The 25,664-nt window shown below is 40.7% G+C and overlaps 1 protein-coding gene across 1 annotated transcript in view; it reads right to left on the bottom strand.

Moving 5' to 3' along the window:
- The window catches only part of ADAMTSL3 (ADAMTS like 3), a gene marked incomplete at its 5' end in the record, with an annotated part of 171,025 nt that extends 152,795 nt beyond the window's left edge, over window positions 1-18,230 (bottom strand). The window contains one exon of the mRNA XM_082290374.1: window positions 18,156-18,230. Within this exon, the coding sequence (XP_082146500.1) occupies window positions 18,156-18,230 (75 nt within the window). The remainder of the gene's footprint in view (window positions 1-18,155) is intronic.
- Between the last annotated feature and the right edge of the window lie 7,434 nt (window positions 18,231-25,664).

Raw genomic sequence — 25,664 nt, 5'->3', positions numbered from 1 at the left:
ATTAAAGTTGTTCAGGAGTGCAATTAAAACCAAAGATTTTGTCACGTGAGGAAACCTGAACAGTGACTCTATCATATATGGCAGGGCACTGCCATGCCTTTCATTGCTGATAACAGGGAGTTTTCTCCCTGCCCTCAATCTCTGTACATCTGCTTCTGGTTCAGGTGGCAGGGGAAAATTGGCAAAGAGTCAGCCCCCAAAAAGGCTGCCCTAGCACTAGTAATTTTTCTTCATTGCACACTGTTTATACAATATTGTCATCAGCAACAGTGTGGTGTTTATCATAAACTAAACAGGTAGAAGAAATGGATGGAATTGCTCTGCTACTGTAAATGACTACAAATTCTCCTCATAGAAATTGACCTGGAAACAGGCAAAGTCTCAGCCACCAAGAACTCAAATAATATTTCTCAGCAGGAAAATACATCTTTGGCACAACTCTTTTGAAGATAAAATAGCCCAAACTCGAGTAGGAGAACCCAAAGGGCATGCAACTAAGCAACTTGGACAGATCAGGAAGACAGAAAGCTTCTGATAATCAGTATCTACCATCAGAAAGATTCTCAATGATCAAATAGGCCTGTAAGGACCACAGGAGAGCTTAGGCTAACACTGCTCTTCAGCCACCTTTCTCAGCTGAGCACTGAGAGTGCCTGCTACCATCTTGTCAACATTTCTCTAAAGAGGGGCTGGGGAGGGGGGTGTATCCCCAAATTCTACTTACAGAAGACAGACCACCCTGAATAAGAGTGTAAATAGTCAAAATAGTTCTCCTCCCTGTTACCTTTAGCTGACAAAACCTCTCTCACCTGGAAGAAACCAGACTGTAGAGAAATGCCCCAGCCAGATGTTCACTCCCAGCTCACTCAGGATTTCCAACAGCTCAGCACACGAATGCATTTAACACATGGTGAGGAAAACGTGATTTTTCCACTGTTAGTTTTCCACTACTTCTGATAATTTTAGTGATATTAACCCAGTTCTTTGTCTACTCTTCTTTCTCCACTGCAGTAAGTCCCTTTGCAGGGTTTATGGACTGAGCAGCCTTGCACATTGAGTTGGTCAGGCACATTTTCACAATAAGGAAGCAGTTAAATGGTCACGGTTCTGCTGTAGGAATGTTGGTTTAAGGTTATTAATAAGGCACATGAGGTGAATGCCTTTCAGCCAAGCGCCCTCCACGTGTGCACACCTGTTTCAGCACGACTTTAAAGAGAAATTCCCGAAAGAAACTGTTCGTGGCACGCAGCCTCTAAGTCTCAAATGCATTTCTGCAAATATTCTAGAGGTTTTAAGCTTTTTGTGCTTTACTGGTGTCAGGAATTCTGATACACCAACAATGAGGCAAAGCATGCTACTTCACAGTAAGCCATTTTTCCCTAAGAAATTACTTTTGTCTTATCATTCATCTGCCACTTTGAGATTATTGACAGTAACTTCCAGTACCATCATTCCCACCTGAGGTGCTGCTGCTGAAATGGTTTCCCAGACTGAGGTCCACTGTTCAAACACCATGACTCGCTCTCCAAGCACTCTAATTCAGCTACCTTTAAACCTCAGCTTAACTATTCCCTCAATCCAGTGATGCCAGTCTTGATATTTATCATCCATCCATTTTTCAGTTTCCTCTCACTTTCTGCAGGAGAGAAAGGGTGGTTGTTCAAATGTATTTCATCGTTCTCTCTTGCCAGTGAAAGCATCTCAAGCAGGGCAAAATTTTAACTGTGCATTGCACTGAGCCAGACACACTATCCAGCATTAAAAATTAAACACTAACTAGACAAAGGTTCAATAACTGAACAAAAAGCAAATAGTGCAACTGTGTAAGAGGACATACCATTAATCTGAAGATTGTTCCCTTCCTGGTCACAACTCATTTGCCAGCATTAACTGACAGCATTTCACATGTACACTCACTAATAAGCCACTACTTAGATTACTCTGCTTTAGCAGCAAACCCCAGAGCAATTAAAAGCTCACATGACAGGCACTGCAGGCATCTGTTCACTGACAACTGTTAAGACTAATGATCATTAGTTTAATGACTCATTTTTGTTCTTCTATACAGTGTGTACAGTAATGTTGGAGGACTGATATGGTGAAGGAGAAAGGGCTCTTACTGAGGTGAGAAAAGATAAACACAGGCCCTGCTGCTGGAAAGAATGAAATAAATCCTCTGAATGAACCAGAATTGCTGAAATGTTAAAAGACACAGCTGAGCCAGTCAGACATAAAATGAAAATAGAAACTGCTAATTCAGAACAGGGTGCTTGCTCTAATCAGGATAGTTTCAATACTACAACTTGGTCACCCATCTTCCACGTCCAGCAAAGAAATTTCATTAAGCAACTTTAAAATTATCCAGGTGATTACAGAACAGCATTCAATGAACAAAAAAAAAAAGGATAAAAAATGGACAGCACTTAGGAACATCTGTAATTCAAAGGCAAGACATTGTCTAGAGTTTTGGAATTTAAAAATGTATGATGCCCTATTAAAGGCTCTGCATTTTCTTTAAATATTTTAAGCACCAGGTGTCTTTCTTGTGACTGATCTCATTACATAGCATTTTTAGTCTTCTAATGGTCATGATTTCAAATGCAGCAAGTAGCAAGTATAAGTGAGTGAAACAGCTATCACAGAAGGAACACAGAAAGATGGGCCACGTGGTTGTATTCCTACTCACTCATCTTGTATTCTCATCCGAGCAGCTGAGTGAATTGCTTCACTCTGTGTGCATTGCTCTGGGAACTTGGCCCCCACATCCACAATCCATGATTTGCCAATTCATACCACCTGCATTCTGAGGGAACGGAAGACCTTCCTGTGGAGGAATATCTTCCCATCCTGTGTGGGTGTACAGAAGCAGATGTGTACGTACAATGGATAGTTCCCAGGACAGACAAGCTGAGACATGTCATAAGTCATGCACTGCTTTCCAATTGTGATTATCTTTCTACAGGAAATTTAACAGAATAATTTTACTCCACAATATCACGCTGGATTTACGATGGCATAGCAGATGGATAGTAGGATAAATGGTCTTGTCTCCTTCTCTTTAGCAGCAGTTTGAAGAAGCTGACTAGAGGAGGTGATAACTTTTCAGCAGGTACCAAGTTCCTGGCATTTCACTGAATCCACCAGCAGCTGAAACTTAGAGATCCACAGCTGAACACAAAGCAGAGACTGTAGTTAAGCTACTGAAAAACCCTCCTGCTTTGACCAGTAAAGGCTGTGGAGGGACTGATTTATTGTTACTGCTGGTACAATCAAATCTCTTCACACATCTGCCTTGCATGCAAAATGAGCCACCAGCTCTAAGTGCCATGGACATCCTTTAGAAGGTGAGTCCTTCAGCCTCTCCTGCTCCAGCCAAGTGGAAAACACCACTATTTTTCTCAGAAGTAGGACGGCTACTAAGGAAAAGCTTTTCGAAAGCAGTTTTTATATACTGAATTCTAAAAGAGTACACATAATCTTGTTCCTTTCCCTTTGACCTTGCCTTTGAAAAACTGTCATGCCTCTTGTAGGACATGGGATACTCTGCTCACTACTTCTAAAGCCAGCAAGGGCAAGGGGGAATGTGGAGTCCCCAGTACATGCCTCATGTCTAACCAGTGGTGCAAGATCATCCACTCTTATATCTAGCAGCTGCTCTTTTACCACTACCATTTGCACTTAAGGTTAAACAGAATTCTCGACAGCACAGTTTAATTTTAAAGATTTACAGAGGGGCACTATTCCTACAGAATATTTTTCAACTGTTCCTGAGCACTTTTGGAAGGATCTGTGGCAATAACCTCCCCTGAATTTTCTTATCCGCAGTCAGCTCTTAGTTTGCCAGTACAAGCTAATGTGAGCTCGGAGGCCAACCCTAACAGCTCAGTATCTAAAGCTTTAGCATGGTTCCAGATTCTCATATGTTTGTCTTTAGCATTCTAAGACTTTTCAAAATACAGACAGAATCCAAGAACAATGGACTGTGCAAAGGGAGGGAAATAAATTCATCTGCCCTTTTATTTAATTGCAGAAGATTCCTTTTGCCCTATACATCTATGACATCTCAGCCTAAAGACAACCATGACACCAGAAACTACTGAAACTGGAACCTTCATTGGTGAACTTGCAGTGGTGTGAAATACTGTGATCTTACTGATTCAGTTGATCTATTCTTATCCTGCATAATTATACATTTCTTCACATCCTCTGCTGCTTTGCAAACTGCAAACAATAAGAGTCTCACTGTTAAGCCATGCTGGAGTTAGCTGTGGCAGTATTCCTCTTTTCATTTGCACTTTTTACAGGCCTGGTTTCCTCTGCACCCTACACAGAGTAAAATGCTATTATAAGAAGCCTAAACAGCATCCATTTTAAATAACAAGATCCAAATTTAATCTTAACCTGTGTATTTCTCTGCAAGATTGGCTGTACTTGGAATTATCAGTCCAGAACATCTCTATTTCATAGCCCAGTCCTTTTGGCCAAGAAAGATGTTCTTTTATCATGATTATAGTGAAAAAGCCAATTTGCTGGCCTGACTCAGGCTGTAATTATTCTGTGTCTTTATACAACCTTTTTATAGTTCCTGGTGGAAAGGCAGAAGGAAATCCTACACATTGCACAAGGGCTAAAATTTTCTGTCCTCTTGCAGAAAACCATTCAAAAATTACTCAGTGAGACTTATCCCTTCCCTATATGATTTTTCTTTCCTAGAGTTAAGATAATGCATGCAGCAATTTCCCTCATTTTGAGTCACTCCAGCTTTAATAACAAAGGTACTGACTGCAAATTGTCCTATAAAAAAATGCAAGCAATTTCCCCCAAAAAAAGCCTGATTACCTACTTATATAAAACCCTCAAAGAAGCATATACACACTTTAAAAGGAAGTATGGGACAATAACTAAATCTCCCAGTCAAAAGTTCTATGCCAAGAAGATTTAATATGGTCTCTAAATCTCAAAATAGACCAAGACTCTTCATTTCTGCCATTTACAGACACAGAATCATTCCTATTTTTATTACCTAAAAGCCATTAGAATCCAAACCAGTGCCTACTCTAAATCAGTGTGCTCTGTACCACTACTTCCTGGGAGGCTGGGGGTCAAAGCCATGTAGGAAAGGGAGAGGCTCCCTCCCAGTTCTTTACAAGGTATAGAAATGACATTTTTTTTTAAATCTAGTAATGTAACAGGAAACCTTGTGCTCAACTCCTCAGGTCTACTGTGAGTGGACAAATAGAAAATCAGGGCATCCCACTTAAATAAATAATCCACCTACTGCTACTAATTGTATCTTCATCTTCTCATGTAGATGAAAAACAGCCAATTTGTACTATTTTCAGAATAATATTCAAGGAACAGAGGAAGTTATGTACAGCACATTTTAAACAAAGTCAAAATACAGAAACCAAGTTCAACTTCAGATGAGAAAAGTTTTAAAGAAATTAAAATTAATAGAATAAACCCTTCCCTGTAAATCTCTTCTTATAATTTCCTTTAGTTAAGGATAACAACATATTGGATTTAAGTCCATACATAACATATCAAATGCTTTTTTTTTTTACAGAGGATCTATTCATAGCAGCTTGTATCTGCAACATATGCAGCAAATTATACTATTAAACACTTAATCCCAATAAAGTTTAAATTTCACCCCTAACAATAAAGCTTGTACAGTTGTTGCCATCCTTGAAATCAGATTCTAGAAATACACAATAAAAGTCACAGGTAGGTATCATGACAATTAATAGTTGAATATTTGAGATATATCTGAAGTACAGCTGTTTATGGGGAAATGTTCTGACGAAATATTAAGAATAATCATTAAATTTTTTGCAGTTGGCAAATAAAAAAATAAACATTACCAAGATGTAGGAAAATAACAGCTAGGTGAGAGCCTTGCCATTCAGCTTACATGACTCTGAAAAACACAAGCTCTTATGTGCCCTTCACAGCAGCCAGCACTGATCCCACTGAGAGGCCCCTGCAGCTCCAGAGCCTTGGGGAAGAGCTGAGTACCTCACCCACAAATCCACAGAGGGAAAAATCCCTTCTGCAGCAGAGATCTCTGGTGCTGACAGCCCATGGAAACTGCACTGGCTAGGGCAGCCCTCCAGCATGAGGAATGGACACAGATGAGCCACGCCAGCATTTAAAAAGCTGAATAGAACAAGTATCAAGGAACAGAACTTGACAAGTTTCAACACAAATACCTGCACAGATTAATGCATTTCTGAAAGCAAGATCCATTAGAATCAAGAATGTCCTGAGAAATCGAGATTTTATTTCTATTCAGGTGCTCCATATATTATTTCTGACCTAAATGATATTAATCATGGAGCTCTGAACAGGATTTTTTTCTAAGCTACTTTATTCCAAGAGTCAATTCCAACACAAAAGAGATCCTGAAACAGGCCCCTATTTTACAAAACCAATCATGCCACTGCAAGCCCCGGAGCAGGTATTCAGCCTAGCAAAATGCATCACCCTTCAACATGAATCATTCCTCATTTTTTTCAATCGACCCATATCCTTATTTAGCTGTGAAAAAAGCTCTGATTGTGTCTAATTTGTCAACTAAAAGTAGTGCTGGGGCAAATCATTGTTTTATGCAGCAGCCCTTTAACTCGTATGTAGGGCAGATTCCATCAGGAACCTGCAGCTGTCTAAAACTTAATTCAGACTAAAACTCAACTAAAGACAATCTCAGTTTGCCTGAGACTTCATTAGTGCAATCACATATGCTACACATGCAGGTATTTCCACACAGCATGCACATAGGAACAAAGTTTAACATTTCAGCAGTGGACTGAGATATTGCACAGCACCACTGAAGAAGAGAGTTACATTTTTCTGGGATTGTTAAATGCTCCTTGTGAGAAAATGGGATAACTTTTCTCTGCAGGCAAAGGCATAGACTGTTTAACAGGTACTAGGTACTTTGAATTTCATTAAAAGACATCTATATTGTGAGAAATTACATCTGTGTCTAACTCTTTCAAATCTATCCAAGACACTGAAAAAAAGAATTGGGTCCTTCATCACAAGAACAGGTTAATGGAACTGGGCCTGTCTCCTGTCAGCTGGGGAATCCCATTACTAAAGTCAATAAATTGCTTCAGTAACATGGAATAAATACATGAAGGTGTTCAGAGCAGTCTGATTTTGGGAAGAGCTGGGGAAGAACTAGCAGGTGCAAGGATGTTGCAGTCAGAAAACTCTTTCTCAGGAGACTGGATAGAGTTGATGACATGGGAAACTTGGGTTGCCAACTTTCTACAGTGTATAACTCTGGGAAAATTAATTGGATTATGAAGGTCGAAGAGAGAAGCCAGCACGTTATTGAAAGATAATCTAATTGAATTTTGCCAATTTTATCTGAATGATTACTCTCCAGATGAAGAGCTAGTGCCACTTTTTCTTTGCTGCTAGTCTTTTTTCTTCACTTCTCAGCTCCCTTCCTTCACAGACCCATCGGGAACTAAGAAATCAGATTCATGGAAATTTCCCACAACCAAAGGGTTGGTTTTGTGCAGCCAGCTAAGCTTTCTCCACACTTACTGCAGCTTTTCTTGAGAGAAAAGCCAATCTCAGCATCCTTACTCTCAGAGTAAGGCATTCTCAAACAGAGTAAGACAAGTTTGAGTGGTAACAGTGGAACTTAAAGTGGCTTTGACTATTCTGATGTACAATAATGTACATTACTGGTTAATGTTTGCATAACTCATTCACATTTTGTGCCAGAGGAATCTTACTCCATGAGTTAAATTTTATTCATAGCTCAAGTCTACATTCAAAATAAGACTGGGCTATTATGGAAGCAAAGACATAAAAATTGAAAACTCCCTTTGAAACACATGCTTTCCAGTAAGTGCAGCTAGCAAAATGCAAAACACGGTCAACATTCCTACACCATGATGTCAATTTTCATATGCACAGACAAAATGCTGCTAACATGTAGAAATCAGCTCTGTCTTCCTCACTGGTGGTGAGCTCGTGTCTCCCTCTCTTCACTCTCAGAACTGTACCATGCAGCAGGAGAGTGCAACCCCTCAAAAGGTTCAGAGACATCTTCTGAATATAATAATTCTGGCAAAAAGCCACATATTGATCTTTAAAAAGTGAGTTTCCATGTTCTTCTTCAGTTCTCCTGAAAAACAATGCACGTGCTCTAAGGACCAGTTTTGATGTTTCCCTCTACAGCAGCTCAGAGGAATTCCTGCCAGCAGGGATGGACTGTAACCCCTGATAAAAAGGTCTTCAGTGACACACAAAGTAAAAAAGTGACATGCAAAAAAATGGAATGCACTTCAACTTTTGCAAGGTTTATAAGCAACAGGAAAATTATCTTTATTAAATCTACTTTTTCTTTTTTCTTTCCCAGAGAGACAAATACAGCCATTTTTCAAGAAAACAGCTGCAGGCAACACTTTAAATGCCATCTGTCCTTAGCAGTTCTATGATGAAGAGATGGACTGATTCACACAACACAACAGGAAATATGATAGCCAGCTATTTAGCACTAATTAAATTCAGCCTCAGTTTGCTTCCTATAGGCAGGTCTTACTCCAGAAAAACTCCCACTGATGTCTCAGGCAAAGTGCCTGCAGACTTCACTTGGTACTCAAGTGCAGAATGTTGTACTGTTGAAGCAGAAAGCCTGAATTTTACAGAATAAGGTCTCACTTGTGGCACAGCAACCTCATGAAGGATTTTGTGCCTCTGGAGTACAAGAGCTCTCATACTATCACTGATTTAAAGTGAGCTTTTGGCAGGCAAGGCATGATGAGATACTCAACAGTACGGCTGAAGAGGACTAGGTCTTTTCTTCAGTGCTCTCAAGGATTGGCCTTAACATTTGAAATAGTGAAAAAGAAAGTTTACAATTCCTACATTTCCCCCATTTCTAAATGGTGGCATTTATGTGACACATTACAGATGGCTTACAGAGGTCTAAATTCAGCAAGAAAAATAAGCAATTACAAACAAATACATCATTGATGTCTGCTAAGGACATAATTCAAGCAAGTTCAAAAGATCAGAACAAAACCCACATGTTTTGTTATCCCAACTAAGGCCCTTCTCAAGATGGTTATCTACAGGAAGAAATTTTCTCCAAGAAAAGCTTAGTGTTCTGAGAACATCTCTGTTTCCCTTGGAGAAACCATGCAAGTTGGGGGTTTTTTAATTAACATTTTATTATTAATTTTCATTTATGAGTTAAACAAAATTTTCCCTTTCATTGTCACACTGCATAAGGGAAAAGCTTTAAAAGGTTGAGTGTTAAGAACAGGTGATGCTAACAGGATATTGGAAAGGCCCATGAGACTTACAACATTAAGTAAAGTGTATTTGCCCACTGACCTAATTGCTTACTAATTTTCAAATCTATTCCCACCAGATAACTAACAGCATTTTAAGCCCAACTCCTGGCATCAAAAGTACATTTATAGTTCCCTCCTAGCAGAAGATAAAGAGCTGCATGGTAAAACCCCCTACACTGAGATAGCATTCTGGAGATTTTCCTTACAGTTTTAACAAACCTATTGTGTTCCAAATTTAACTGAAAGAAGGAGGAAAAGGAAACGGGAAAAGCATTTGGGTGTGCAGCTTCACACTGAGGGGAAGGCAAGTGCTCTCTCGTGCAGGGAAAATATCTGGAATATTTGTGTTTTACAGAAGGACTAATCACATCATGAAAGTGGAACTTAAGACAAGCCATATTTAGTAAAACATCAGAAGCTGTTTCTCTGTTTATCTTCCTCAAGGAAATACTAGTGTTTGTTTAAAAACAAGCAGCTATTCCAGCAATTAAGCCTGAATTTCCTTGCATACTTTAAAAATCATTCTAAAATTCTAGCATTTGAAAATATACCAGAAGCATCCTAAAAGTTTTTTCATGAAAAAAATTAATAACGATATAAAAATAAAAAAATATTTCAGGCAGACACAAAAAAGCTCCGAATGCAGGCACCCATTTCAGTTTAGAGCAAGTTCTTACATCCAGGACAATCCTCCAGATACTCCTGGAGCTTGGAGAACGCATTTCTTTGTTAATTTTTAAATTATGAGTCATAACTGACAGTACATCTAGAATTGGTTCTAGCTCAATGATCCTCAAGTGTAGCCCCAAGAAACACCAAAATGACCTAAAAACAGCTGAACTGGTTCAGACCAAGGAACAATGCAGTCTATCAGCTTCCAACAGCAGCCAACAACTGGACCAGAAAACCATGTCCAGAGCAAGAATGGTGCAATCCTTTCCTGGCCTCACTCTTCCCAGCCTGCTGGGGTTCATCTGTATAGTGTTATGGAGTGGATCTTCCCTGAAATCCATGTAACCTTCTATTCAAAAAGTATGGGAAGGAGTGCCAAATACCATTACACAGAAGAAAGCCACCTTTAATTGTTTCAATCTCTCTGTAGCAGTTTTACTTAAAGGCACTCAGTTCTTACACTGAAAGAAAGAAGTTACCAGCTGATTCCTGCCTAACCTTTCCCCCCCCATTCATAAAGGGATCTGAACTGTATACAGTGCACAGCACAGGCAAACCAGGAATTCATACAGTGAAAGGATGAAACTCTTTGCTTTGTCTTACACCTTCCTTTTGTGTAATTTCCTAACGTTCAATTAACATTGTTAACATTGCTGTTCTATGAAAAGACTTACCTGAGAGTCACCAGTCTAGAGGAAACATGTAATTTGTTAGTCACATATAGCACCTTATATTTATATAAATAAAGTTATAAAATCAGGGGACAAAACCAGAGCCTGTTCAAGCAGTCTCATCAGTTAGTGGCTTTAGCAAAATCCCCGACATAGCATACAGCACACACAGCCCATCTCTCCAGGGATAGATGTATTCTCCGTCCTGCTTTCAAAAGAAATGTTGATGAGATCAGCTGAAAGAATCCATAATATGTCACATGTACCTGGCAGTTTACAACTAGGATATCACCTAGCAAGCAGACAATACTGAAGACACTACCATGCTATTGGGTTTTTCAGCCAACATCCATGTTACTCAACCAGGGAACAGTTTAAAAGTATTTGAAGACCCCAGAAAACAAAACACCAAATGAGTAATGAGACCTTGAAAACATCTAATAAGAGAAGACTCTCAGGAGAGGAAGCCAAATCATATATTAGCACATTTCATTTGTTATATGTCTACAGATGTTCAGCCTTCTGCTTCCACTGCTACACCACAAGAGGCTGCAGTAACTCAGAAAGCAAAGAAAATGTCCATCAGAAGAGGCAAATCTGAATTTATCAGAACCAGAACCCATCCTTTCCCATTTCTCCATCCCAGCAGATGGCCTCAAACAGCCACGTATACCAGCAGGGAAATTGCAACAAAACCAGGGGGGTTGGAGTTAAGTTAATTTCTTGCTGAATCAGCCAGCTGGGAATAAAGCCAGTTCCTGCAATCTTCTCAGAGCTTCAGCAAGGTGCAGGCCAGGAAACACTTATTGCCAGAGACTGAGAAAACATAATGCCTCACTCTTCACATTCTGTAGCAGTGCAGGTGTGTCCATGCCCATCTTTTTTCTATGATTCTGAAAGGCAGGAGATCAGGCAGCTAAAACTCTCCTCTTTACACCTTGATTTACTATGCAGTGAGCCTCTACAGGTCCTTTCACGCATACACACTGTAAATGTTACCCTGCTTTACTTGCATGCACTAACAGGATGCATCCTGTAAATTTTAAGCAGCTTCAATTTTTGGCAAAGCACCTGATGACAGAAAAAACCGCCATTACATAAACACAGAAATACATGATTCTACATATAAACAAAATTTCCACTTATTTAATGCTACAAATCAGCCTCATTAACCAGCTGGGACCTCCCACCAGGACACCAATGACAACAGTTAGCATACAACAACAATCTAGTAACTGCAATCATAAATGCTGTTTTAATATTGTTTCACAATTTTGTCGAGCTGCCTTGCATTCACTGTGTTTCTAGTGCATCCAGAAGCATGACAAACTGACAATTCTTGGAAACCACATTTCTCAAAACAGACTGAAAATACTGTTTCCATTTTCCCTCCATAATGATGTTAAATCTAATAAATACAAAATTAGAAACAGAAATAACATTGTTGCTAAACACTTTATGTAATATGCTGCCTGGAAGGGATTTATTAGGCCAAGTTCTCAAAAACTGCCCTCCCTTTATAAACATGTGACAGTTGTACTTGCACTTCTTAAATATTATCAAATACGCACTCAAATACTAGAATCTACACACCAGAAACCTATTATTTCAAAAGAATTTTAAGGGTGGAAGCTCTGGTTTAATTAGCTAAATATGATGAAAAATACTTAGCCAGAGTTTTCAGAAGTGCCTAAGGCACCTAATGCCTGGCTCCCATTAGATTAATTGAAATTTACCTTGTTTTGAAAAATCCAGCTAAGCACTTACCAATGCAATTGAGTACTTAACAGTGTTTGCATTTAATGTCTCAAGTCTTACTGAAAGTCATCAAAACAAAGACTCCACAAACCCTTCTGAAAACCCTTCTCTATCTGTATTAATTTAGCACTCTTGTGTGCCTGTCATCATCCAAAAGGGAGCTCACAGAACTGTCCTTCCTCCTACAAGTTGGAGTGAGGGCATTTTGAAAATCTGACCCTTAAATGCAAGAGCACTTGACAGATTACAGCCTTCAGCTAATATCAAGTGCTCCCCTTATGGGAAGGAAAGGTATGTGCATGATGTCAAAACCTAAAGGAGTTATTGTCTATCACTGACAATGAAGTGAGTGCACAGAGCATATCAGAACTGCAGTGCTGAAGAGCTCCCATGTGGGTCTCAGTAGCCTCTCCAGAGCTGCCATGGCTATATCCAATGTCCTTTCCGGAATGTTGTGCTCACTATCAAACTGTACTTCAAAAACAAACCCATTCTTTCACCATGCACAAACCGGCTCTGTTTTGCAGAGATTTTGCCTAATAAGAACTACACTGGAATTGTTCAAATGTGACTGTGTTGGACTGTTCATGGCCACAAAATTACCATCAGTATTATCAGCTGCATAAAACTGTGATGACACACAGACTTGACTAAAGTACAACATTTGCACAATATGATCTACCTTGGAGAGACTTACAGTACAAACAACTATAGAGGCACAATTAAGACTCTGCTCCTAGTATCACTGAAATTAATATACTTTACTACTTCATTGCAAGCCACATTAGAGCTCCTGGGGATTCAGGTGAACTGTTTAAAGAAAAGCTTCAAGTCCAAAAACCGAAGGTAAAGACAAATATGTGAACCCTACAGGCTCTAGAAGTAACAGCAAATAAAAAGGACTCAGATTTTAAAATGTATATACTTTTGAAGCAAAATGCATTCTTTTGGATGGCTAAATCTTGAATTTTGGATGAAAAGTAAGAGCTTTAATATCAGTACAACAAATCATGTACATTTTTTGTGATGCAATGGCAGGAACGGAATTTGGTGCACCGTGCAGAACTGCCACCTCAGAGCTGTTTATGCCCCAATTTGGTAAGGAATATGAAGGACCCAGCTGCACAAAGCAGACCTGAATGAGTAATTATCAGTGACTAAGCATTCCAGTATCTTCTGAAACCAAAGATCATCCTAGAGCCATTCCTTCATTTCTTGACTACTCTTTCAAGAGAAATTAGAAGCCACTGGCAGTTGTTAGATATTATTCCTGTTCTTAAGGCTTCTCTAAATGTGCCAGAATCTTGGATATCTGGTCTTGGAAACAACAATTTGCAGCTCTACATACAACTGATCTGAGAATTTCTGTCCAACTTTCAGTGTAACTTCATGAGAAATTATCATAGTAACAAATAACTTGGAGAGTAAAGGGATGCCTTCATTGATGACATCTGTACTCTTGGTCACCTCCCATAGCTGACTTTAATTTTTTATGACTACATTTTAAAAAGTATTCATACATAGTTTGTGTCTCAAGTCACAAGACACATGCATCAATTTTTCAGGCAATTCCACTCTTGGATTGTAAACTGAGGGTAACAGCAGTTCAGATTCTATGAGCACTGGCTGAGCAATCATTACCAGTCATAAATTTAAAGCACGTTCAGAAACTTAAACATAAGTTTTCTGGTAATGCAGTCACTGAGTTGCAACCTTGTCAATAGCAATGAATATTTTAAATCAGAATACTTGCACACAGTTTCAGATGTGTTATTTGTCTTTAGAAGCAGCAACTCAATCTTCACACTAAGAATGAAACCACAGGCCTTTTGAGGCTGATGGCAAAACTCCAGATGGGTGCAGAATTGCCACCTGCCTACAGAAAGAGAAAACTGCTTCAGATTTAACTCAGGACTTGCCAATCTCATCCTGATATTTCTGATCAAGGTTTCTGGAGACTTAAGGATGTGGTAGGGCACGTAGCTCATAATAAAGCTCATCAGCACGTAGCTGATCTGGACATCAGTGAGCAATACATTCAGTGACTGTAAAACAATAATCCAAAGGTTTTCCATGAAGATGGTCTCCAAGTCCGCTAGGTCTTATAATGGACATCAGATTTTTGGCCTTGCAAAGCTCAGCCTTAAAGACATTTACTATGTTGGTAGTTTTTGGCAGATTGGTTATGGCAGAATCATTTTGAAGACAATAATGTTTTCAGCATGTATATCCTGCATTTCCAAAATATCACAGATAGTTAGAAAAGACCATAATACAGGCAGGAATTGCAGGAACATAAATCATGGAAGCAACCAACAGTTTATTGAATGAATATATGACCTATGAAACTTTCCCTTCCACAGAAACCAAGACCTAATGCTTCTTAAATATCCAGACATGGTGTCTTTGCTGTTATTCCCTCTGCACACATTACCAAAGCCATGGTCTTTGGAGACAAAATGTACTGACTTGTAGAGGGTTTCATTTGGATTGTAGGAACCTACAAAAATATCAGCATATTCCTGATTTGAAAACAACATACCAGAGAATAAATCTAAAATGAATCCATGTGTAAAATTCTTGATATATATTTGCCCATACAAATCTGCTAGCCATCATTTCTTCCTGCCAGTAATCCATTAGTAAGACCATAAAGATATACAGTCCTGCATACATTTCATAACAAATTTAACAGCATCTAGCTGAATGGTGTAATAAAATACCATCAACAAGGTTAAGAAAGATTGGTTACCAGGCTGAACATCCTGCCTTTTCAATTACCAATATGAAACAACATGTACTCAAGAGATCACTTCAGAATAGCAGAACTGGACTTGGACACTTCTACTTTGTTAGCTTAACCATCCCCTAAAATCTGTGGAATTAATAGCTCTCCTGCTACAACGTGAGGAGAAATTAGGAGCCTTTTACACAATATTTAACAATAAATTCAAGTCTAGGGATATAGTTAACATTCCCAAATACATATAATCTGTAGACTACAGTAACTTCTTTGAATAGAGTCATCATTTAAATCTTTAGAAACAATTAATTATTCCATGTTGCTGCTATCATTTGATAGAGGAGTATCTTTTTTGTTTTCAAGAAAAACATACAAATTTGCTTGTATTACCACTGGCTTTAGACTAATTCAGTTCCATTAGTTTCATTTATATTGGCACATAGGAGAAAAGGTCACCTCTACACTTGGCCAAGGCTTACCCATCAGTGATCTCTTCCTGAGTGATTTATGTCTCTGCTCTTGGTCACAGAGCAGATTTACCAATCAGGCAGCTCAGCAATGCTCAGGGGTAAACTGTTCCCTGGGTTGTCCTAGGAAACCTAATTTACTAGTTTTATTTGCTACTAGTATAGCTACTAATTTGCCACTGACAAAATAATTTTGTCAAATTTGAGACACAGCACATCTGCAAGGGCAGAGATAATTTTGGAGCCCAGCTAAACACCACACTGCTTGCTACCATTCTGTGAAGAATCAGAAGGGACCCCTATAACCAAAGTTAAGTTCCATTGCTTCTCAGGAACAGCTACCTCTTTTTCACAACTTCTCATGTTAAAGTTTTCTTTGCATTACATTCATACCACATTCCCACCACATTCTTTTTAAATGGTCATTATTTTATTCTGTACCTGCCTCAAGCAGGATGAAATTAATCAATTGCACATAAGTGATATGACATAGACTTGTGACCTTGCCCAGCATCCAATTGTTTCTAATTGATTAGCTCCAGACATAAGCACTTTAATAGCCAAAAACAACAGAAGTGGAAGTTACCGTACAATATTAGGGTAAAATGGCTGTGTGTGGTCCATACAGTATGGCCCCAAGCAACCAATTAAAGAATTAATGGTTATTGGATACCAAAAATGTTATGTTAAATAATATAAAATATCTTTAATGTGCCTAAAATTGTGATAAAACACCTAAACCTTAGGAGCAAAAAGGCCGCCTACAAGATTGGGGTTAAGTGCTAATGACTCAAATATGACAAACAGATTACAGTATTTTAAAGGACAATCAAGACCATAAAATTTGACCTGGATTGAAATGTTCATAAAGCTATTCACAATAGCCAATTGATTACTACAATGTGTTTGGGTTGTTTTTATTATAAAGAGACAAGTGAAGCTATGCCAAACCATTCGTGGAGAAGAGGAAACTATGCCACTACTGGTTCCAGCTCTGCAATAAGAAAAATATGAAAGAAAAAAATACAAGAAAAATACTGTAAAGGCAAAAAAATGGTCCCTTCATAACCAAAAGGCCCAAAAACGAAATTGACATTTCCCTTCTCCGAGCTTCTATTCTCTTCTTGAACAGAACTATTAAGGGAACTTCATAAACTATTTTCTGAGTGTTTTATAGGGCTGGTTATTACAGCACCACTCAACTGCTTGCACACAAAAACACAAGCTGAACAGGCAGAGCAAATCTGTAACATTTTTGTCCTCACACAAGAAACATGCAGGCAAAAAGCAGATCCCACTGTGGCCCTGTCTGCTCAGACATGCATTGAATGCACTGTGTTTTACTGCACAATTAATACAGAGGTGAATTTTTACTGTAACGGCAAGTTCTTTACTCAAGTAACCAGTGTACTGGTTAGCTGTAACCATAATCCACCGAGAGGAGGTGTTCATCATCTGCCAAATCACTCACAGCACACAGAGCACTCAGCTGTGCTACTAAGGATGCCTTGGAGCCCCATTCCCACCACCTCGAACCTCAAAGTCCACCCTAAATTGATCACAGCTTACTCAGCTGTCTAGTGCAGCCTCCTCAGTTCTTCATACTCCTTCAGACTTCACTTTTGCCTGCTGTACTGTTCTTCAATTCAAAATTCATCAGGATGTACATTTGTATACTGCCCAGCACACCAGGCTCCCTTTTTCCACATTGCAATAGAACAAACAGTGCAACACATCAACACTGATTTTATTTAAAGTCTTCACTTTTTTGTTGAAAACTACTGCAGTGCTTCAAAAAAAGTTTCCTACTTATTTTTTAAAAAATAAAACTCAGTTTATTTAGCCGTCTTTTTCTAAGGATTTCTGGATTTGTGTGTATTTAAGACTGAAGAATCCTTGAAACATTTTGTGCTGTGGGAACTATCCGTATGGAGAATGACATACTATAACAACATCTCTGCGGCACGCCAGCACACCATATTTCTTGAAATACTCACTTCTTGGAACTGATTAGGCTCATGTGTCAGGCAATAGATCAGATGGCATCTATGGTTTTTCCTCCGTGGTTCCTGTATTCACTGAACACTTGGAGCAAAGACCTTTCTGGGCCACCTTCCCTGCCTTCCCACTTCCAAATGCTTTAGATGTTTCTACCCAGGTATTTCCATAATGTTTGTCACTTACAGTACACCTTAACATTTATCAGGTGCTTGAACTCCCAGGGGCAAAGAACAGCTGTGCTGCCTAGAAAGACCCATGGCATTACACATCTGGCAAGATCTCCCTTTGGTCACCACCCTTTGGTAAAGTCAGGTACAACATACTGAGCAAGAGAGAGAATGTTCACTTCCCACACTGATGTCTTTGAAGGTTTGGTGAAAGGAAAATCTTCTCATTGGGAGCCTTTTAATTACAGTGCAGCCCCTTCAGCAGTTTTCTATTTAAAAACAGCCATGCAAAGTGTGCAGCAATATCACCTGAGAGGACCAGGAATGACAACAGCAACAAGTTCATTACCTACCTGTAGATGAGCACAGAGAGCAAAAGCAAGCCAAGTGATCTCCCAGGAGAGCCCAGTGGCTTTGGGGCTGGCCATCCTCATGCCTTGGGGCTCTGCTGAGAGAAATTGTTTCAAGTTACAAACAAAATCAAGTGGGCTCCGCCAGAATTTCAATGACTAAAGCAAACTGGGCCGGCTGCTGGAAGCAGTGCAATGCAAACACCGGAGAGCTGTGCTGGCCAGAGCAGCAGGCGTGCAGCGCATGCCATGAGCACAGCCTGCAGGGTGAGGCAGCTCCAATTAGGGAACAGAAAAGGACCAAAACGAGAGGTTTGGGGAAGCTGGCTATAGGGAACAAGCTTGATTATCTCCTGAATGTAGGAGAATTTATCAAATTGGGAATCCCTCCCATCTTGACCTCTAGAATGTAAAATCCAAGGAGCATAGAATTTCTGATGTACTTTCCAGCACTTTCACCCACTCAAAGATGAGAGCCCAGCCCTGGGATTTCAGCAGTCATTTGCACTGCCTTTGAAAACTCTGATCATAACAGCTCAGAGACTAAACAATCAGGGCTTAATCAGAGTTTAGAAAAAAAAAAATCAATTTAGCGATCATCAAAATTACAAAGCCAACATGGACTTGCCAATTTAAAATTGCCAAAAAACCCCATCATGTAATAATACTACTAATTCTGTTAATTCCTTGTGTCAACGCACCTTATTAGACTATACTTTACCAGAGTGATCTCAAAACCCTGCAAGTTTCATGCACCCCCGACACACACACAAACAGCCCTCCCTCCCCTCAGCCACCACCCCACGAGTTAGCCAAGCCCCACAGTAAATGCAAAATACTCCTTCAAATAAAGTACTCCTTTCTAAAAAATCAAGCATCCCAAAGGAAAACCATCTATCCAAACAGTTCTTGCACCTGTCAACTGAACATAATTAAGATTCCTTACGAAAGAAACATTTTATTCTCTCCCTCCAAAAACATCCTGGAGTTCCCCTCCCTCCCAAAATCTTTAGCGCTCCTGGATGCTTTTGTCATTCAAAAGTATCAACTCTGCAATAAAAGAATGATGACTTCTTATTTCCCCCCCCCCCCCCTTGTCCAGGCATTGCCGAGAAACCCAAGTGGCCAAAGGCACCGGGCTCCGCTATTTCCCAGCTGCGGGTGCCTGGCCTGAGTACCGGACAAGCACCAGCGCCCCGTGCCCTGCCGGAGCCTCCCCTAGAGCGACCCTCGCCCAGCACCGCTGCCGCCCCCTCCGGGCAGAGGGCCGGGGGCTGCCCTGCCCTGCCCCGGGGCTGCCGCCGAGCTCACCCACCTGGAGCGGCGCGGCGGGGAGCGCGCAGCGGGGCCGGGAGGGCGGCGGGGAGCGGGCCGGGCACCGCCGGCGCACGGGAGAGCCTCGTCTGTCACGGCACCGGGGATGCAGCATCCTGCCCCGCGAGCGGCGGCCCCTCCCTCACGCCAGGCTCCAGCCCACCGCCGCGCCTCAGCCAAGGTCCTACAGGCTGCTGGCAGCGGGCCGCCCCCGCCCGCCGCAGCCCGGCCCCGGCCGGAGCCGCCCGGGCGCCTCCACCTGCGGCGCGGGGCCACGGCCCGGCCCGGCTCCCGCTCCGCCGCTCGCTCGGCACCCCCCGCGCAGCCTCTGCCTCCCCGGCCAGCAAGAGCGGGCGGGCGGCCAAGCGGGCCCGTCCCCCCCACCCCCGGCTGCGGAGGCACTGGCGACGCTCCGATGTCGGGGGCCGGGACCCCGGCAGCCCCGGACCGAGTGGTTCGTCTTTCCCCGAGGGGCAAAAGCTACCGTGAAGTCAGCCCCTGATTCTGATGCGAAGCAGCTTCCAAAACCACAACCATCCTCTGTCTCATCTGCAAGTAACTCTCACAGTACAGCTGCAAGTCTGCTCGCACCGAGGAGGTCTTCAGTCATGCTGCCCTCTACAATATTTTTAGGTTTCCTACTGTAAATCTGACGAGTATGTCTCGTACGATAGCTTTGCTCTCGTTCTCCCTCTGAGCTTCGAGCTGCTAAACAGGACCGCCAAAATCCTCTACCTTTGCACCACGGCTTCCACTGATGTTCCAAACTTTCGTCGAGTCCGCTAAGAGCAGCACGTAGAGAAAGGGCTCTGATCCCTGCCACTGAAGTTAAAAATATGCTCCAGTGAACTAAACATAACCGATGAAGAGTTTGTTCAAATATGTTGCACTGGAAACTTTTCCAATCTGTTTAGGTTTCTCACCAGCACGGGAAGGCGCCTCCTCTATCGTTAGGAACAGAGTGCCCTCTGCTGAAACCAGCCTGCAGAGCCCGGCACCGGCAGCCCCGAGAGAGCCGCACGCCCGGCCGGGAGCAGCGCTGAGGTTGGCTGCGACCTCGCAGAGACACCTGCGCTGCCCGGGCTGCCTCCTCCGTGCCTCTGGAACTCACGGGCTGCTCTGTCTCAGGTGCGCTCTGACACCTGAGGCAAGCTGTTCCTCCCAGTGTGTACATTATGATAATAGGTTGTGTAACAGGCTAGAGCGCTGCTAAGGATCCGATCCTCTGTTTTTCTAATCCCTCTCAGCTGAAAGTGTATCAACTTTCTGTAAAGCTTGGCTTCCCATCCATTTCAGTTGCCACAGTTACTCAAACAGTCCTTTCACTGTGACATCAGTTATAACCCTGTAATTGTTATCTTCCAAAATGGCATATCCATGCAGATAGCATATACTTCAGACTTGATCACAGATGGTTTTAAAGCTATAATTTAGCCATTAGACCATCTAATGTAGAAAAACATTTTCCTGTCCCAAAACCATGGTGATGAAGCTGACCCTCAAAACCTGTCATCTTAGGAATGTACACAGCTGGCACCATCCTTACTCAGAATATTTCTTCTCTTATAATTAATATATGCACGTGTTAGAAACGTGTGTTCATCTCCAATAAATTTGAGTGTAGAAAAATTGTGTACTAGAAAGCAGCCTGGCTGACATCCAATTCAGCAACTCAAGCGAGGCTACTGTTTACACACACACACTTAATTCCTCATGTGATCCTGGTCCCAGGTTAGAGATTCTATGTCTGACTTTTTACAGCGCATAAGAAAATGGAGATAAGCAGCCACAAGCATTAGCCCCCAGGGAGATTTCAGAAAGCAGCATTACAGTAAACAACACAAGTACCTTGTGGTACCTACCTCGGAAAGTAGAGAACAGGAAGGTCTTACCCCAGCTGCTGAAATTACTTAAGTGTTGTTAATACCATTCTCTCCCACAATCCATGGTCTGTTTTTGTTACACTGAAATCATCCTTTTCGCAAGGGAGATGAGCTCCCAGAAAATAACAGTATTTGGAGCACAAAAACAGCTTTAGCCTGCTACCAGAAATTACACAGGGTTTTGGACAGCACTTTCCTATGTGAAAACAGGGCATTTTCCTATGTGAATCTCATTCTCATTGAATGCTGATTCGTGTTCTCCTTTATCCAATTTAACTTTTTCACCTCAGCCTCACGTTATGCTCCTGCCACTTCACTCTTTTCTCTCTAGACTTCCAGTGAATCTGGAAGCTTTGAAATATTGAGTCCTGTTGGAGGTCTCCATAACCCCTTCTGCTGAGCCAAGAAAAAACTGAATGACGCTCAGGTGTCCAAGCAAGATGTGATTGAAAACAAGCACTTCAAAATTCACAGCACCTGCAGCTCCACAGAAGACTCCTTAGCACACACCCTAAAGTTAAAAGGGCCACAAACTTAGAGGTTCTGTTTGCTTAATTTTCATACCTGGAGAAGTTTGTCAGCAGTTCTGCAAAAAAATAACTGACCATTCAAGTTTAAAATAAAACATCATTTTCTAAAGAAATATTTGACTTCCTTTTTGCTTACTCCATCTTGTCCATGTGGATTATAAACTCTTCAAGGCAGAATTTCTGTTCTTTGCCTATTACATTATGTTTGCACATCCCTGGTCCAGTGTCAAGTGCCTTAGATATTACCTTAGTAGCAGTTTTTACCACACAGTCTTTTAATTCCCACTCATGCCACATTAGCCCAGCAGAGTCAGTATACAATTTTTGAATAACAAACTATAGTAATACTTTTAACACTCAGTTCAGATGTATTTGTCTCTTGCTTTTAGCAAGGTGTTTTTATTCCACACGTGCTTTGTTTTTGCTGGTCTCTAAAGTATGCATAATTTAAATTACATTTAAAATGACAACTCTAAAGCCCTTACTGTTCATAAAATTGTGAAATACGGACGTTTGCACGCATAATTTCATTGAGCACATAATGGCAATGTCATCTATCTGTACAGCTGGCACAGGCTCTCATGAGGAAGAAGATTGGAAATATGATGGTCTTATCCTTTGCTTTACACAGACTTAAGTGAAAACCATGTGTCATCACTATCAAACATAACCATGAAATATTTTGTAATTTCTTGATTTATGTCCAATTGTAACAGAAAATTTCAACTTGCACTCAACAGCACAGGCAGAAGTGCCAGAGAAAAAAGACTCTGCAAGATATAGCTGCCAAAGGGCCAAACTGAAAAAAAATTAAATCTCTGGTCTGGCAGAAAAACCCCTCTGTTAAATCACATGATAACCACCAAATTTCACCCCTTGAACATTAATAGAAAACATTCATATTTAAAAGAGAAACCCCATACTTCTCTATTTAGCTTTGTCCTGAAATGCAGGTAGACATACCACTTCAACAGATTCCACTTTATATATATTATTTCCCTGAAACAAGTTCAGCTAAGGAAATCAGATGATCACGAAGGCCATTCTTTCATCACAACAAAAGTCTTTACTACTCAAGAGAAAATATGTTTGGCTAAACTACAAACTTAACATCCACTGAAACGGTGCAGAACAGCTTTAAGCTCATAAATCAGCATTCTGACTAACGTATAGCAAAATTGGAAGTATCCTGCAGAGGCCCCACACAGAAACTGCATTTTGGTTCAACATCTCAAAGTTATCAGTAATAGAGCTGCTCCCAATTGATTAATGAAAGCAAAATGTTAAATTTCCTCTAACTAGAGTAATTGAGAACCCTGGCACAGTCTGATCAGTTCTTTGGCCCTGCATTGTATGTGCATAGGGTGCTTGTTTACCCTGAAATAACAAGCCCTCCAGGGCAGAGAGCAATCACACACTGTCGCCCTTCACAAGTATGTTATACCCTATAAAGAGTAAAGCCTCTATCAGTATAAAGTTCAGCCCCAGCACCCTGTCTTTCATTTCTTGGTGTTATGGAACCCATTGCATTCCATGTAGATCCTTGCCCAGGGCTTTGAAACCAGCTCCATCAATATAGTAAGCAGAAAAAAATTCTTGAGGCTTACAGAAAGAAAAACTACTTATGTATAGACCTAAACACTACAGAAGAAAACTACTGTCTTCCTCTAAGTTTGTGTTCAAATGACTCTAGAATTAACCAAAACAATATATTCAAATGGTCACTATTTCAAGTATTTGAATAAATATTTGTCCCTTCATGTCTGTCAAATTCCTTTGGTGCTTAAGCAAAGCAACTTGTGGCTCATTTGCATATTTATGATCCTATACAGTAGGAGCAAAACAAACACACCTTCAAATGGCACAAACTTACTTTTTGTTCTAGTTCACAGCCTTAACTGAAAAGTTAGAGTCAACATTTTGAGATAAACTTACAACACACTTACACGATCATTTTGTGGGTTTCCAAAATATACTCTCAAAAAGATTTAGGTGATTATGTTGGGCATAATTAGAAATTATGGATTTGTATAGATAAAGGTTGAATGCAGATAAAGCAAAATGAAAAATTCATTGCAGAGGTAAAATAGTTTCAGTTTATCTACACGTAGCTATGTGTTAACAGATATTCTTTCTAGCTTGCAAAACAACATAACCCCACTGAGACGATGGATATGGCATATTGGATTCTTGAACTCATCTGCCATTTTCTTCTCATGCAACAGTGACAATGACCCATTGTCCTCATTCTGGGATGGCACTCACTTCTGTGATTGTTAAAAATAAAATGTTATTGAGTGCTATGTGAAAGAGGCAACATTTGGTGAATTAACAGGGGCTCTGAGGAAATCAATTCTATTGCAAGTCATGAGCAACGGAGGTCAGCAGGACCTGCCCTCTCTGTAATGGCTCACTGGGGAAGAGCAAAAGCAAAGTAGGTGGACTGTGTGTGACAAGATGAGTCACTACATGTGACATGTCACTACACGAGCATCCACCAAGATGGAAATGGAAGAGAACATAAGCAGCAAACAGGGAGAAGGAATCAAAATTTAAAAAGTTGGAAGAAATGCATGATACATCATTGGGATGAATACTAGTGACACACACAGTGAGGTTATGAAGAGAGGATGAATGCACACTCCACCATGCACCTTCCCACAGCGAGCCAGGTGCTGGGCACAGCAATACCAATAGGCATAGCAACAGCTGCTGTGTTTGTAGCTGAGAGCAGAATTTGGGCACTGGCAGCTGGAAACCAGGACAGCCTAAGCCAGAGACTTGCCCAGTGTCACCTACAAAATACTATTATCTGGTGTATTCTCTACATTTCATATTCTACTAAACAAAATCTGTTATTTACGTTTGCATCTCGTAAGGCCACAAATAGATTAATTTTTTCCTCTGTTACCAACTTATAGAAGGAACTATCTGCTGTTCCAAAGCAGACAAAAGCCACTATAAGCCAACTGACTTGTACTGCTTAATTTAACCAGGCAAATAGAGGCATAGGCTGCAGTACTGCAGAGGAGGGTCATTTGTGTAGTGACATGTTCTGCAAAGGCCTTTCCCATCTCTGTGTACTACCACCAATGACACAGAAACTGCCCTTTAACCTTTCTGGTGGGTGAACTCTAATTTTCTCATGGAGAAGTACCTACTCTGGTACTGTGGCAACCATTATCAGGCCAACAGAACTCAATTTGTCCTCCTTAGCTCTGGTTGTGTGTGAGTCACTAACAGCTATCTGTAAAGAGGCTGCTTAGAATGTGTTTATTGATACATTCCAATGCCTTAGAGTAATATAGTTTGAAACAATATTACTGCTATATATAGTGACTCCTCAAAGTGTTATACTGCCCAGTGATACCATAATTTACTTCCAATGGGTATTTAGAAAGAGACCCTCAGGACTTACGCAGCAGATTAACATCCAGCGAAAAACATTAAATTGCTACAAAACTTTCTGTTGTTTATGCTGATTCTGCATCTATGCCTATGTTTGTCAGCAAAAAAAAATGTCACAATAGCCAAGCCTGACTGCTTACTATATACAGACTCAACTGCATTTAACCCTTGAAAAGTAAACGTGAATTCAAGCATTTTGTATTGGGTCACCAAAAAAAAAAAAGAAGTCTAGAAATTTCACTCACCTAAGTATTTAGCAGTCATTGCTCTAACAAACTGTCATCCAAGGAGTGGTGAAGTCCAGCTGTTTCCCAATGGACAGAAAGCCCAGTTAGGTAGGCAGGAGGGAGGAGACACAAGCTGTGGCCCTGTCCCAC

Source organism: Coloeus monedula (genome assembly GCF_965178545.1).
Source record: "Coloeus monedula genome assembly, chromosome: 14".
NCBI classification, from domain to species: domain Eukaryota; kingdom Metazoa; phylum Chordata; class Aves; order Passeriformes; family Corvidae; genus Coloeus; species Coloeus monedula.
The sequence above is the reverse complement of the archived record's forward strand: the minus strand, read 5'-3'. Positions and strand labels throughout refer to the sequence as shown.